At 34.5% G+C, this 17128-nt stretch overlaps 1 protein-coding gene across 7 annotated transcripts in view; it reads left to right on the top strand.

Moving 5' to 3' along the window:
* Positions 1 to 17128, top strand: part of LRBA (LPS responsive beige-like anchor protein) — a 577381-nt gene that overhangs the window by 545446 nt on the left and 14807 nt on the right. For all 7 annotated transcript variants that reach the window (XM_086704123.1, XM_086704122.1, XM_086704121.1 and 4 more), the window contains 2 exons: positions 1592 to 1759; positions 16717 to 16818. In XM_086704123.1, the coding sequence (XP_086560249.1) occupies positions 1592 to 1759; positions 16717 to 16818 (270 nt within the window). The remainder of the gene's footprint in view (positions 1 to 1591; positions 1760 to 16716; positions 16819 to 17128) is intronic.

The raw sequence follows: 17128 nt of genomic DNA, 5'->3' as shown, positions 1-17128 counted from the left end.
CTTATACCTGAGTTAAATAAATTATGTTTCAGCATTTATTTTTAAATTTGCAGCCTTTTTAACAGGTATTAGACTTACTGGGGTGCCTGGCTGGCTCAGTTGGTTAAGCGTCCAACTCTGGCTCAGGTCATGATCTCCTGGTTTGTGAGTTCAAGCCCTGCATTGGACTCTGTGCTGACAGCTCAGAGCCTGGAGCCTGCTTCAGATTCTGTGTCTTTCTCTCTCTGCCCCTCCAACCGCCCCCCCCACCCACCTCTCAAAAGCAAAATAAACATTAAAAACCTTAAAAAAGTAAGAGACCTATTAAAATTAAGAATTAAAAAAAGTTAACATAAGTACTTTTTTAGTTATATTTATGATTATCTTGAAAAGTTAAATATACTTAGATGCCAATACTTGAGACCTCAAACTTTTGAATAGGTTATGATGTGTTACAAATTAAACACAAACTTTTAAAGGCATATTAATCTTTTTTCAGCTTAGTGGTCTTTCTTCTTGAATATTTGAATTATATTTATATGACCCCACTGAAACATTTATTCAAAAATAAAAAAACTTATGCTGAATATTAGAGACAGATAATCTCTGACATTCAACTGTACATTCTGTAAACCTTTTGAAAGGAAAATTTTAGCTAGAAACCATAGGGATGGAGTGGAAGGGCTTCTATAGCTATTTAATTCTTTAGACAGTATGTATGAATTATAAAAACCATCCTAATTTTTAAACAAAGGTTTTAAAAGTGGGGACTTTACTTTTTTTTCTGGCACTAAAAGTGGGGGCTTTACTCTTTTTTCTGGCACTGTTAGTGAACAAGTCATCCTGTGTCTGAAACCCTAGATCTGTAGTAAGTTTAGTTAGAGTTCCTCCTTTTCACCCCCAGTCATTAATGTTAGATAAACTGCCATTATCTGAATTTCATCATGAGCCCCCAAGGAATTTTCATCATTCAGACAATTAAAACAGAGATGGAATGACCTGGCTCAAACTGCAATCATAATATATTAGTCTTTTTACCAAAATTTAGTTCATGTAATTCTAATTTGGAAAAAAAAAAAACACAGAAACTCTCCAGAGTGATTTATGTGGTCCTTGTATAGATCACTTTTAAAAAAATACATTAACTCTTTACTAATTCAGAGACAAGTTTGTATTAGTAAAGTCTAAGTTATAAAGTACTTAAAGAAAGGAACCTAAGTTTTATTTTGTTTTGAATCCTACAGAATAACTTAAGAAATTGCTGAAATTGTTGAATTCTCCTGGGTCTGTTTTAATCAGTAGACATGATTTATTTATTATTTATGGTAGCCATGGACATAATGCTATATGGCATCATGGCCCTCAAATACTGTTTGTTGAAACGGTTTTAATATATGTCTTTCAAAACTGTTACTATCACTGCTCAGTTGATTTTTTGTTGTTAATATTCAGAGAAAACTTTTAGGTTAGACCAGATCAAATTTTATTATAAATCCTGAATCATCAGAATCTGAGTTAATATGACTTCATTATCTTGTAAGTTAAATGGTCACTGGAATATTTTCTTATCTTTTTTCATTTCAGCTTTAAAGAAAATTGTTTTGTATTTCAGGAAAATTGATCCAAGTGGTATTTGGCCATTGGGATGTGGTTACTTGCCTCACTCGTTCTGAGTCCTATATCGGGGGAAATTGCTACATTCTCTCAGGGTCACGTGATGCAACCCTTCTGCTCTGGTACTGGAATGGAAAAAGCAGTGGGATTGGAGATAACCCGGGCAGTGAGTACAACTCATTTTATAAGTAAACTATTACAAGTGATGTATAATAACATTCTACAGTGATGTTTGAAGTTGCATTTTTCATCGTGGTGAAAGTGAAACTGAATTATTGAGTCGTTTTAATTTCTTAGTTATAATTTAAGGAAGGTCTAGATAGGCTTTCAATTATTAACAGTTTGTGAACATTGATAATTCAAATCCAACTATGGATTTTTCATGTTACAGGTTATGATCTGAACATGGTAGTTCTTCTTTGGAAATGGCTGTCACCAAATAAAAGAGAGGTGTTTCATTCACGAACAAGACAAAACATAAAAGAGCAATCACATATTATCTTGTTTATTGAATTCATATTTTAGGAGGGCAAAAGAAAAATTATAATTTCATGGAAACAAACCAGTCTTTATAAAGAATATGCTTTCATTTACATATTAAAAGATAAAACAGGTCATAAAAGGCCAATATGGAATATTCAAATTGGCTCTTGGTTTTTCATATGGTAAATGAAAATGTTCACCAACAGCCTTAAACATCTTTATGAAACTATGCTGAAGGCAGTAAAACAAAAAATGTGTAACCATTTAAAATTGTAATTCACAGAAGGCAAAAAAGGAAGCAGCTACCATTAAAACCAATCGCACACAGCTGCAGAAAAGAAATGGCTTTAGAAAAACACATTAAGAAGTAGGAAAAAACAATTAAAGGGACCACCTGAAAAATGAGAATTTAATTAAAATGATTATGACAACACTGAAGAGTTCCTGCAAGAATAGCTTTAGATTTTTACTTCATAAAGTAGAGCATTTTAACTGCTCTTAAATATTTACAGTTTCTTAATTTAAAGCAAGCTGCACTACATTTGGTTAAAAGGAAGGACCATTTTGTCCTTGATTGCTTTACCTGAATGCTATGGCACTTACTTCTGTCCCTTAGCTCCAAATTATGAGACAGTCTGAAAATGCTTAATTCCGTCACATTTTGGATTGACTTCTTAAAGCTGTGCTTATTAAATGTTTAATATTTGATTGAAAGTGAAATATGTAAAAACAGTCAAAAGCCAGTGTATAATTTTAAAAGAAGTATATGGGAGATATTTTATCAAAGCTGTTTATGCTTTTCTGTTTTGTGTGATAGTTAAACACGATTTTTATTAAATCCTGTAATGTATATTTCTTGTGTTAATTAAATCAGGGATAATTCCCTATACAAATAGAATATTAAAAATAACTTTAAGTTTGTGATGCTTTAGATAATATGGTCTTTGTGATCAGGTCAAACTTTAGTGTTTATATGGGAGGGTAATGTGTTCATGTGTGTATTTCACATATTTACGGAGACATCTGCATTTTATACATAATTACAATAAAATGTTTAAACATGTAAACTTAAGGGATTTTGTTTTTCACTTTCGTTTGAAAAGTACTTCATGTTCTTATTGGACCCTCACATTCTGCTCCTTCTTCATTTCTGGCCTTTTAGGAGTGTCTCCTTTCAATTTCTTTTTTTCCTGTGTTTATAAACTCAGTTACCGTGATTCAGTAAATTATCTTAGACAAACCTACATTTAACATAAATAATAAATATATAATTTGTTATTTACCTGAAAATATACAGGAAGAACTTTCTCTTGCCTTAAAGTAATGTGTTTCATTCACATGTAGCAATCCAAACACAAGAAAAAATTTTATTTTTACTTCCATGGTCTAATTTGTGTTCTATATGTTACACATGATTACCAGTGTGTACTCCAAGAAGTAGCTAGAGGCTTATTATCTATACCTATATGTAATTGCTGTTACATTTCGGAAATTAAAGTATATTTTCATACTAGAAATATTCAACATTTCCAGAAGGAAGAAATGTATAAATACCTTATAAATCATCCTAGAGATGGTTTTTACATGCATGTCTTCTAGAAAAAATGAATCCAGTAGCATTGACCAAATCCTGGAGTTTGGAGTAAAACAAATCTAAGTTCTAAGCTTTTCTGTGGTCCTTCTGTCTTGTCTGTAAAATGAAAGCAACAATAGTCACTGACTTAAAGTGTTATCAGAAGCACAGAATGCTTAGAGCAAATAAATCAACATACAAACACCATCTTGTTGGCATTAGAGTCTATATTATAATGTTATATTTTTCATAAGGCACTTCATCTATACCCTCTCATTGTCTGCAGTATGGTGGACATTAACTCCTAGTAACGCTGGTAATGAAAAGAAAAAAAAAATAAAAGAATAACATAACAGCACATCTCATAAAAATTTTAGAAAATTGTAATGTATCTTGACTAAATTAAATTACCTTTCTCAAAGTGAACCTCATCCTTTCTGGCTCTTTTATAATGTCTGATGTCCCAATCTAATTTTGCTTTAGCTTTGAAGGATGAATCTGGGAGAAAGACAGATAGGCACTTTTTCATATAATGAGAATTTCCACACATTAGAATAGAAAAATGAACAAGCCAGTCTAAGCTTTTCAAAAGAAATGACAAACAAAAACAAAGACATTTTTACCGCGCGTGTAACTGTGTTTTACACATTCATGCAAGCTGGTTCGGATTTTATAAGCCTCTGGCTCCGTGATGGCTCCACGATGCAGCCGCTCAAGTCAGAGCTGTTCACATGAGGAATTTTAGGTTATGCTTATTTCTATATTGTATCTCTTGGATGCAATATGCATGCCCTTTAAGAAATGGCCATGCTTTGTTTATACATAATTTCAATCTGGTCTATAAATGCATACAATGTCTCAACTTAAAATTTTGAATATAGACTTTTTCCTTTCATGAAAGGAAAATAGGTAAGTTAAAGAAAACTATGCTATGGCTTTTTCTGCATTTTTTAGGTCTCATTCAAGTATTTTGTTTTGTTTTCAAAAATCATGAGAATAAGCTCCCATTTTTACTTGCTAGGGTCATAAGCCTGCACCATTTTCTACAAATTAGTATTAGTGCTATATGTAAAGTTTATAGCTTTATTACTATCTTTTTAAAATCATGTTATCCAGTATTAAAATACACATTGCTAGGGCAAAATCCAGCTAATTCAAACTGGGTAAAACCCCTATATACTATAACTTGGGCTTTTAAAAGGATGCACATGTTTTATAAACTATGCCTAGATTATGTGGCAAAGGCCTCATTTTCCTGAATAACAGATAGTTTCTCATCTTTGATTCTTTTGTTTTGTGATGGTTACCTCCTGTAGAATGCAGTTTTCTTACCCAGAAGAAAAATTAAGATTCAATTCCATTTAGTTGTAGATTTTTAAATAAAATGAACAAGAACATTTTAAAGAAAGGTATTTTCTACATGGAAGCATATCTTCCTTTGCCCTAGTACTCTGTTTTAGAACTGAATTTGTGAACCAGGATGCTTTTCCTGAAACACTCAATTTTCCTTCAGAATAATACTATACAAACTATCCACTTTCAAATTTTGGAGAAAATCACCCCCCCTCCCCCGTGCACTCAATTGACATTTAAATACTTTAAACTTTGAAATGATCTTATAAGCAAGATGAAAATTTACAAAATAGTTCTTATCCACTACTTTTATATTGTATTACTAGATCATAAACTTTAAATGCTTATTAAGCATTTGAAAGTAAATACTTATTAAATATTTTCAGGTTTCTGAGTAATTTTTTAAAAGCCACAGTTGATTAGCTTTAGAAACAAATGTTTGCCTACTGTGAGGGTGTTGCATAGATTTGTGTATATAGTATTTCAGTAAAGTAGTTTTCCATCCTCACATTCTGGTTTTGATTTGATTGAAAGGTGGCATTTTTTTTCCTCTTTGCAATCAGACATGCTAATCTATGTCAGCTTTCTCCTTTATGGGAATGGCGTCTACTGAAAAACGCGCACGCTCACACACACACACACACACACACACACACACACACACAACTATTTAAGTTTTTCTTCATAACAACAAGATTCTGTTCTTTAAGAATATTTCAGCACCATTAATTAGAAAGAAGGTTTTATTAACCATAAGGCTAGCACTAACAGACCACAGAGCTGTTTTTTAAAGTACTGTATGCCATAGCTGCCCTGCTTTTTCTCTGTCTAAAACTTCATTTTGTTATACTCTCATCAATCACTTAAGTCATTACCGTAAATCCCACTGTTGTTAATTTTACTAGTATCACCCTAATGAGACATTCCTGCTATAATTAAAAATGAATTCTAACTTTAAGGCATTCTAAATTTTTTTTTAATGAATTTAGAATGATCTTGCCTTATGACTATAAATACCACTGATATACATAGACTACTCATCAGTCTATAAGAAAAGTAGTATCATTATATGTCCAGGTGTGAATTATTTACTGGTTGCTTCTGTGCACATGTGCTTATGCATATGTATATTTTTGTGCACGTATTTAGGAATTATGTTCTTTCTATCATAAAGCCTAATATGTTTTACTGAAGCTACTGATAAATCCTTATTCTTTGTCTTGCCAAAATATAGGTGGATATAACACAAACAGCATTACTCTCTTTAAGTAGGTGTCCTAGAGCACCATCTGCTGGATGTATTTGGGGACTTAATTCGGTAAATTTGAAAATCAGTATGTGATAAGACAGGTGTACGTTGTTTTTAATTGCCTGTGATATATGATCTGTGGGTCACCAATGCCAAGGTATGTACGTTTGTGGTGAACCATATAAGTTTGTAAAAGAAATCACTTTCTTCCTTCTTTTCCTCTACCCTAATGTGGATTTGGAAATTTATAATAAATACTTTGTTTAAGGAAAAAGTAAGCTCAACGTATGCCTCATGAAACAAAGCATCAGTTTGTCATAAGATAAACTCTTACATTCTTGATTGCAGGTAAGCTGTAGTTGAAGAAAATTGTTTAGATATTTTGACCTTATGTTCACTAGATTCTGAATATGAAAGGAGCGCTCGGCCCAAGTAGCCTTCTTGCACCCGGCATATTTCTCTCGGTCTGATTCTTTGTCTAGAACATGACTTCTTATATTTACCTCATCAAGAGCTTTCCTTGTGGCCTGACTTTTGGCATACACTGTTGTACTAACACTGAGACTGCCCTGTATTTTTCTTTTTTTTCTTGAATAATTCATCAAGTTGGGTTTGCAGCAGTATGTTGGCAGTGTTCAAGTTCAGGTGACATTAAACTATGTTTATGAAATTCTCCAGAAGGTCCAGGATGTTTAGTGCTCCATGATGTAATGCAGGCCCGCAAGTTCCAGCAAAACAACTCTGTATTTACTGCTTGTAACTAATAGTAGATGTGGTAAAAGGAATTATATTCATATGGCAAATGAATACAACCTTAATGTGCACCATATGCAGAGTGGTGGGGTGATGTGCCAATATATCACATTTATTTACCTTGTTTAGTTGCAGAGAAAAATGACTATACCATTCAGCCGTAGGCTGTAGTCATATAAATATGAGAACAGAAGAACTGAAGATTTATGCCCTCAAATTGAAACTGAGTATCTTCATGTGTAGACTTTCATAGTACCACACCAAAGAAAGTTGCTTGTCTAATACTTTATGCTCAGACGGGAAATTTAATTTCAAACAATTGGTAGAACTAACGTAAGAAGAGACAAGTTCCCTCTGGTCAGCTAGGGTTCTCAAAGAAAATTTGGAATGTATCTTTCTTCATTTAATTGAAACTGAATATACCTTGAAATGGCAAGCTATTTCTCCCACCCTTTTTTAAACCTAAAAGCGGGATTCTTGTGCTTTTAGAGTCTTGCACGTGTGTGTGTGTAACATTATTGGAGAACCATCATAAGGACACATTTAATCAAGGCCTCCTGGAACAATCCATTAGACTGACTGTATCACCTTCCAAAAAGTTCATTTCAGTAGAGAAACTGTATGACAGCTTTGTGCATGTGTCCCTTATATTGTACTTTAATATTCCTAACAGTTTATTTTTAAAAACCATGAAATTAAGTACTTAAATTCCTCTAATGATTCCTTTTACAAAGCAATAATTGCCCTAGTTTTTAAAGTAATTTTGCTCATAAATAGGCTCGGTCAGACTTCAGATCCTAGATTTGAATTATTTCTAGGTAGGGGGGAAAATCCTTAGAATTCTTTCTGCCTCCTATGGTGAAGTCTTTATGACTGCTGAACTTTTTAGCTTTTACTCTTGTAGCTTGTAATTTCCTACACCTGAGAGATTGCTATATTTCCCTGGAGTGAGTGGGATCAGGATGTGTCTTTCTTAATTGAGATAAAATGGACATATAACATACTAGCTTCAGGCGTGTACAACATGACTTGATATATGTATATACTGTGAAATGATCACCACAATTTATTTAGGTAATGTCCATCACCACACAGTTATACATTTTTTTTTTCCTGTGATGAGGATCTACTCTCTTAGCAACTGTCAAACCTACAATATAGTGTTATTAACTGTAGTCACCATGAGTATACTACGTCCCAGGACTGACTTACTTTGTAACTGAAAATACCTTTTGACCACCTTTGCCATCTCCCCTACCAGTCCCCCCAACTACCATACCAGTCTGTTCTTTGTATCTCTGAGGTCAGTTTGTTTGTTTGTTTTGGGTTTTTTTTTTTAATTCCACATATAAGTGAAATTAGAAAGTATTTGTCGTTCTCTGGCTTGTTTCACTTAGCATAATATCCTCAAGGTCCATCCATGTTGTGACACATGGCAGGATTTCCTCTTTTTTATTAATGAATAATAATCCACTGGTGTGTGTATACACACACATACACACAACAACACACCACATTTTCTTATCCACTCATCCATTGATAGATACAGGTTGTTTCCAAGTCTTGGCTATTATACATAATGCTGTCATGACCATGAGGGTGCAGATACCTTTTCAAGGTAGTGTTTTCATGTCCTTCAGATAAATACCCAGAAGTAGAATTGCTGTGCCATATTTTTTTTTTAATTTTTTGAGGAACCTTATATTGCCTTCCACAGTTACTACCGCAATGTACATCCCCACCAACAGTGCATGAGGGGTCCCTCTTCTCCACATCCTCTCCAACGCTTGTTATTTATTGTCTTTTTGATGACAGCCATTTGAACAATTGTGATATATTATTGTTGTTTTGATTTGTATTTCCCTGATGATGAGTGATGTTTAGCACCTTTTCACGTACCTGTTGCCCGTTTGTATGTCTTTTTTGGAAAAAAAATACCTACTCACATCCTCTGCCTGCCTATCAATCTATCTATTTATTGAAAATCAGATTGTTTTACATTTGTTTGTTTGCTATTGGGTTGTATGAGCTCTTTATATATTTTGGATATTATCAGATATATTATTTGCAAGGATTTTCTCCCATTACATAGGTTGCCTTTTGCTTTTGATGTTAAAATCAGAATGTCTCCAATTAAGCTAAAGATGTAAAATGTTTTTATCTGTATTCTATTTTGGAGGCAAAATTTTATAATGTTTATGTTATTAGATACTAGATATACAGCTACAGGAGCTATGAATGAATTTGAGCCAAAAGCAAGACCCTCTATGGGGGGAATCAACAAATGAAAAGTGTTAAGAAAGAAAAATGTGTAATACATAAGTAGAGTCTTGTATGTTCACATAATGAAATACTCTGCAGCCATTACTATATTACGAATTTGTGGTACTGACACGGATAAATAATGCTGTCTGTATCGTTAAGTGTAAAAGATCACCAAACTACATGTATAATTTTTAGGTGTCTATGTCTATGTATATACTTTGTGTTCTGTGTATATTCATGCATAGAAAGAAGTCCAGAATGATAGCCAGCAAAATGATTTTTCTTACGTTAGCAATGGTTATTTATAGGTAGTGGAATTTAGAGGCAGTTTTTTCATTTCCTTCTTCATAATTTACTACATTGTCTGAATGTTTTATAATGAGCACGTATTACTTTGATAATAGTAGTGTTATTACTGTACTATTACCTAATGATTATAATGTACCTTCACTTTCTTCTCTAGGCTTCTAGGTATTAGTAGTTTTATCAGAATTTATATGGATTGTTAGGGAAGACTGGAAAGTCTAAGAAAAGGAAGAATGGGAGAAGTCAAAGTTTAATTTTTAGAAGTTAAGAAATAAAAGAATGACAAACAAAAATAATCAGAACCATCTCTAATTTTCATTTATGAAGCATAGGATCAGATATTATACTTTTGCTGAAAGAGCGTCTACAACAGAGAGTGAACATCATTCTACTGTTGTTACTACTACCACTACTACTACTCGGTGATACTTGCTGGGTGCTCACTGCATGCTGAGCACCACCAAAAGCACTTTACATAGTAACTCATTGAACCTTACAGTGGTCCTATGTGGTAACTACTATCATTATCCTTGTTTTATAGGTGAAACACAGAGAGATTATAAATATGTCTTTACTTTCTGCCCTGGGCCTTGAAGCTCCTAGATCTTACTGTAAACTATGAGAACATGCCCAAGGAAGATCACATGGCTGGTATTCTAGGCCAGAGGCACCATTCTTGATCACTAAGCTGTACTGCATTTTTCATTTGAGTTAATTGGGCCATCACCTGTAGACGATTTGATGCAACCCTGTCACTAAAGCATGCTTTGTATTTGCAAAGGACAATACAGAGATAATTTTGCTAAACTGAATTCTTATGACAGTATATATCATGTTAGGATTTTGTATTTTTTTAATATTATGACCCAACTTAGGGTTATACTTTATGCAATTGCAGGTACGTACTCACACACATTTTCTATTCTAGTTGTAAGAGAGAGATGCACACACAGAGACAAAGAGGAGGAAGAAGAAAGGTTATAAACCAAGAACCTATAGTTGATTTTTATACCAACATTATCTTGTTTTGCATTAGTAATTCTAATATTATTTACAAGAGGAAGCTATCAAAATTTACTATCTGATGGTTGTCCCACCCTAAATGCAGCTTTGGTTTATTTTCCATAGTCTATATATCTAACCAAATTAACATTTTTTTTTCACCAAAGAGACTATGATGAGTGGAGAGAAGGAGAAGGGTTGGCGGAGATAGAAGGACTAGAACAAATTTCAAAGAATTCCTCTTTCATAATTAAAATGTAGTGACATTAGGAAGTTAATGGGAAAGGTTTAAGGAACATTTAGTAGCTAACCTCATTTCCGCTTCAGAAAGCCATTTCCTTTCTCGGTTTGCCATTATGGTGAGCCACATAAGAAAGTTCAGTGTACAGTTAACACGTGAATTTTTTTTTCTCAACAAATTGTTGTAGTAATCAAAATGTAATTAAAATGGGACAAAAGGCATGTGCAATACGGAACTTTCCTTCGTTAGGAAATGACTGGCATACATTGTATAATACTTAGATTATAAAAAATCTCTATATACTTAATAACTTTTATATTTAGGTTCTTAAATATGTGTTTTCTTTCAAAGTGAATAGTCTGTTGAAATGATTTTTTTTAACAAAGCCAGGTCTCATATTTTCTTTTACCTCTTGAAGAGGTCAGATGGTTATATTTTAATAATGTGGAAAATTATATCTGTTGTTTTTATTAAAGGACTTCATTAGTTGATGTGAAATACACATTTGGTATAAAAATTCCGTTGTAACAGTTTGAACTTCAGTACAGCCTTTGACCTTTCCAGTTATAGGTATTCATAATTATACTTTGCAGGTTTATAGTAAGGTAACAGAACCTGATCCAGTGACCACTTAAAATCAAGTTATTTGACAATAGACTATATTTTATTCCCCTCCTTTTTCCACAGTGCATTGCATATATCCCATAAAGGCTATTAAGTAAATGAAGGAGTAAATGAATGAATGAGAAAGCAAATGGGAAATGTTAACTTTTTGGCCCAGGAGTCATCTCAACTAAGTATTAATTGAAAGAACTAATTTCATTTCTACGAAACTAGAAATAGGTACATGTAGAACCAAACTTCATTATGAAATGAAGTTAAGTAGTAACTTGTGAAAAAAAAAACAGGGAATGAATGAAGGAGATTCTCTCTCTGCTAATAACATATTTAAACTGCTAATGAGAATTGTGCAGTACATTTTAAAGTAATTTAATTTTCATAAGACAGAGGAGATGATGCCAAAAATACCAAGAACTTTAGTGAAATTTTAAAATGTAACTCAAGTGTTTGCCAGAAATACACATCTAGTCTGTTTTTACCTGGATTATTAACCCCCCTTGCCTTAATGGAGACATATCTTTTGAAATATTTTTCTCATTGAATATTTATGAACAGGTACTAGAGAAATGACTGTTTTCTCTTCCGTGAGGTATAACTGTAAGTGGTTCAGGGTCCATTTGAGGAGAAATATACTCAGTTATGAGGGCACCAAAGAAACACATTTAACAAAAGCATTTGTTATTCTGCCTAATGGTGTAAAACACGTCACCCAATATTTTAAAACACAGGTCCAATATAAATGCTAAATGGGTATTGCGGAGATCTTGTGCTGCTTTAATGCAAGTTGGGTTGTTAGAATAGTGTCTGTAAATTAGTACTGATATTTCCAGTATTATGTACTGAGAAAAGCACATCTGTAAAAACCGGTGTGTCCCGGTATAAGATCTTGGCAGGATTTGGGCTGTCTTTAATCTCCTTTGACTTGTTCATCTTCCTTTAAGGCCATCCATAAAGATGCACTGAGTATCCTTTTCAGCCTTTGGTTAGGATTTGCATCAGTAGTCATAAACCTGCTCTCCGGACAAAGACGCCCTTTCCTTTGAAGTAATTGCTCAAGCTTTTCAAAGCAGTCCAAGAAGTCTATCCTCTTTCTCTTTTTATTTTTCTTTAAGAAGAGTTTGAAGTGTAGCCCCTTAAACTAGCAGCAAGATAAATTTTTCTCTCAGCTTTATGGAAAGCCATGACGATTTTTCAAGCAGTAAGACTTTAAAAGGTTCTTAAAGGAATCTGTTCTGCTTTATGATCTAGCTTTTGGTAGATCCTCCTATCTCGGAAAGCAAAAGTAAAGATTTTTTGTAGCCATTAACTACTGCAAATTTTTATCAAAGAATTAACCTGATATTTTTCAGAAAACTTTTTTTTCTACTCTTTATTTGGTTTAGAGACTTCAGTGAAAGATGGTGATTAGCTTTTGGGTCTTTGAAAAAGTAATATATGGCCAGTATTATTTTATTTGAGCTGATTTTCCCTCCTAAGTATTAACTCTCAGGGCTGGCAAGAGGTTGGGATATGAGTGCTACAATGGCACTGAGTTATATGGTTCCTAGATTTTGTTTCTAGACTTTCCAAACAAATATACACAGATAGGTAGCAGTTTTTCCTTTCCTTTCCTTTCTATAGGATGTTATTGCTTGGGCTCTGTGATCCAGAATGATGTATAACAGTGTAGCTACAGAGAAATAAATAAATTCTGTGAGCCACATATTAAGCCTATGTTCTGCCTGCAGTTTTTCCCTCTGCCCTTAGTAATTTTATTCCAAGTGGTCCCCCAAATATCGGTTGAATTTTAACAGTTTGGACCTGTTGGATTTAAATCCCATATGATATCATTCTGTTTGCTGAAGTGAAATTTTAATATTTAAAACATTTGGTTTATTGGAACTTATAAAACCCAACAGGTATTTACTGTGAACAGATTTTTTTGATGAGAAAATTTAAAGAACATGAAATCTGCATAGCAGATAATGAAACGAGAATGCACAGTTCAGGTTTTAAACAAGACTGGAAAACAGCCTTTTTAAAGAGGATTTGATAGCTCCTCATATTCTTGTATGTGGGTTTTTAGAGGATATTAATGTGCATTTCCTACAGGGGAGGGAAGTTAAATAGCACAGTCCTTTTACTGGAAATCCAATGAATATTTGTGAAACCAGTTACCTGAAAACAACCCAGTGATCATAAGTTTACCCTTATGTTTTTAATTTGTTTTTCTTTTCCTTTCCTTTTCTTTCTTTTTCTTTTTTTCTCCCCCCTGTATTTCCTGAACTGTCTAACCTGCTTCCTGGGTTTGAGGACATCTTGCCAAACTTGAGGCCAAAGTCCTAGCATTGAACAGTTCTTTATTTAGAGATCAGGACCTGGGAAAAGAAAAATCTTTTTCAGTTTTGAAATCATTCAGTATGTGTGTGTCTTCTGACTTGTGGAGGGAGAAATGATTGGTATAGTGTGGATCAATGGAAACTCGTATTTTGTAAGTAAAGCATACTTAATGAAAAAAATCCTAAGTATGAGTTTACAAAAAAGAATGATTTTATCTTAACCAATTTTATGGGGTTACTTGTGAGGCTTCCTAAACTGTACAGTCCTAGAAGATTCTGAGTATTTCAACTCTTACGTTAAAGAAAGAAATACAGTTGACAGCAGTTTTCTTCCTTCCTTCCTATGTCCCTGAGAAAAAATTCTTAGATCTAGAAAACAAAAAGCATTGCCATGCTCAAGTGACAATGTCTTCTGGATCCACCGTTATCCATCTGTCCTTTGTTTACTTTGGCTTACACTTTAGATTGCTTTCAGCGGCCATCAGTTCTCCTTCAGACTTTCATATCCCACTGAAGAATTCCAAGACAACTCAAGTTAAAACCCAAGTCTCCCCCTCCTCGTTCCCCTCCATAAAATGGTAACATATGAAAACAAAAAAGGAGGGGTGCCTGGGTAGCTCAGTCAGTTGAACGGCCGACTTTGGCTCAGGTCATGATCTCGTGGTCCGTGAGTTCAAGCCCCACGTCGGGCTCCGTGCTGACAGCTCGGAGCCTGGAACCTGTTTCGGATTCTGTGTCTCCCTCTCTCTGACCCTCCCCCGTTCATGCTCTGTCTCTCTCTGTCTCAAAAATAAATAAACGTTAAAAAAATTTTTTTAAAAGAAAACAAAAAAGGAGCAATCACATTAAAAATGTATTCCTTAGATCTTAATTATTTAAATTCTTGATTTTAAAAGGTTGCCAAGTAGATATAATGAAATGTTAATTTCCAAAGTTGTATCTTGTACAGTATTTTTGTAGAATGTAGAACATCTCAGGAAAGGGGGAAACCATGAATCAGGGCTAATTATTGGTAACTTTTTAAAACATAGCTCTAATTTTATGCCAAAGCTTATCTCTCATAGAAAGTTAAGTAGTTCAGATTGGCTTACATTATTTGCTGCTTTTCTTAAAATAATTTCCCAAATTTGTGTACTTTTTAAGGAAAAAAAGTAGTTGCTCTTCTAACAAATTCTTTCTGGCTTGCAAAAGGTCAAGTGTGAACTTTGTAATTAAGGTGGCTTTCCCTCAGAGTTTACACACTTGGAATCAAAAGAAACCAAGCTCCTCATTCCACTTATCCCCTTGCCTTTCCATATGTCATTTGAGGTCTCCCTTTGTCATTAGCATGTAGGCCAGTTCCTGTGTCTGGCTGCATGTGACACAGCCAATGTAGTACAACGTTTGGCTACGATGCCCCTTTACTTAAATCTCATTCAGAAGTATATATAGTCACCAAAAGTCATGAAGGACTCTGTGGGGACACAGCTATGTATTATATACTACAATAAATGCATTGTAATAATTCTTTATAGTGGCTAGACATGAAGTAACTGCAGGCTCCAGCTGAAGTGGGGCAGGAAGCACAGAATCTAGGCCCCTGTCTTCATAGGAGAGACCCTCCTCTGCTTTTGGTCTGGATCTCTGTGCCTTCAGTAAAAGCTATTTTCCTTCCTCCCCTCCCCAACTCCCCTCCAGCCCCCAGAAAAACATAAACATTGACATTTATTTTGCATGAAATTTCAGAGAAGCCACTGATGCATTGCAAAAACCATTGCTTTGGAGGCTAGTTTAATTTTTTGGACAGCCAGTATTTGCCTTTCCAAGGACAGCAGGTTTCTGCTGGATTTTCCCTGACCGACATGATAGGATCTAACAAGTTGTTCTTTTCCATGAGTTCCACAGCTGGTGCTAGTGACCTTCTTCTGGGCACATGTGCCCCTTTTGGGTTACACAGGATCCTTTATCAATATTCCTGTGAAACCAATCCAAATCAAGGAAATCTAAGCATGCTAACAGAACACTGCCCTTCAGTCCCATTTATAAAGGCTTTTTGTGTCTTTGTCTTTAGAGACTATAAAAGTAGAGGGCTAGTGTGGTCTTAAAATAGTGTTCTTCAGGCTAAATATGGAGTTTAGTTTATCCTTGCAGTTTGGCATGAATCAAGCCACAAATCAAGCCCATTACTGATTTCGTTATCTAAGCTGGGGCCGTTTGTGGTGTGGGTTTCTTATTAACCAACTAGTTTTTTTCTTTTCAGTTTGGGACTAGAAAAAAGGATGACTTTTTCTACTTGTGAAAATGTATAGAAGTATCTTCCATTATCTGGATACTGATTCTCTGCTACCCTTTCCTCACCTTCTTCCCCTAATTTTCAGTCACTATCAGTAGAATTACACGTAAGAGTTTGCTTTATTCCCACTCTGTTCTTTGAACCATAGAGAAATACACCCTGTGAGGTCTATATTTCAGAAAAGTACGTAAGATTAGTAAATAGGCATTTAAGAGAGGGGCTGCTTTGAGGTATCAGGTCCTAGTTCAGACTGTCTGCATTATGACAGGGATCTCAGTGAACCACGGAATGGGGGGGGGCATCCTTTCTTTGAAATGGGCATCAAGCCAGAGTTGTTACTTTTATAATCATTAGTCTATAAATCATCTAAACAAGGGGCTTATATTTATATTTGGAAAGTATCTGAGGCATTCTACAGTGCAGATTTTTGTCTTATTTTACTCTGTTTTCAACCATTGTTGTTTGATATAATCATGTAAAGATTCAAAATTTGGCAACTGTGGTCCTCATACTCTAGCATATAGTTTGGATCTAGTCCTAAAATAGAATTTTTGGACAGATTTCCAAACTGTGAATTAAAGACTTAGGCATTATAGGAATGCCTAGGTAGAGGGAGCTGAGTAGAGAGAGGTAATCCCCTGTGTGAACTTGAATTAATTTGTTGTTTTTATCTGTTTGTTCCTAAAGGTGAGCCCACCACTCCCCGGGCCATTTTGACAGGCCATGACTACGAGATCACTTGTGCTGCCGTTTGCGCTGAGCTAGGACTCGTGTTAAGTGGTTCCAAAGGTAAATCTGTGGCACCTTCATAAAGTCACGTGCGTTTTCTGGTGTCTTCTGGTAACGAATCGCCCAAGATGGATTTGGTACTTTTTTCTCTGAGCCATGGTGCCCGTTATAGTAGCCATTAGCCACATAGGACTGTTTGACTAAAATGTGTAAGTTAACTACATAAAGTTTAAAATTCAGTTTCTTGGTGGTATAAGCCACTTCTCAGGTGTTCACTATTCACGTATGACCAGTGGCTACTGTACTGAACAGCATAAATACAGAACATTGACGTCATTGCAGAAAATTGTATTTCACAGAAGTTCTTTGA

The sequence above is a fragment of the Puma concolor genome, chromosome B1, assembly GCF_028749965.1.
Source record: "Puma concolor isolate L17-30 chromosome B1, mPumCon1.1.hap2, whole genome shotgun sequence".
Lineage (NCBI taxonomy): Eukaryota > Metazoa > Chordata > Mammalia > Carnivora > Felidae > Puma > Puma concolor.
This window is presented reverse-complemented; position numbering and strand designations above follow the sequence as displayed.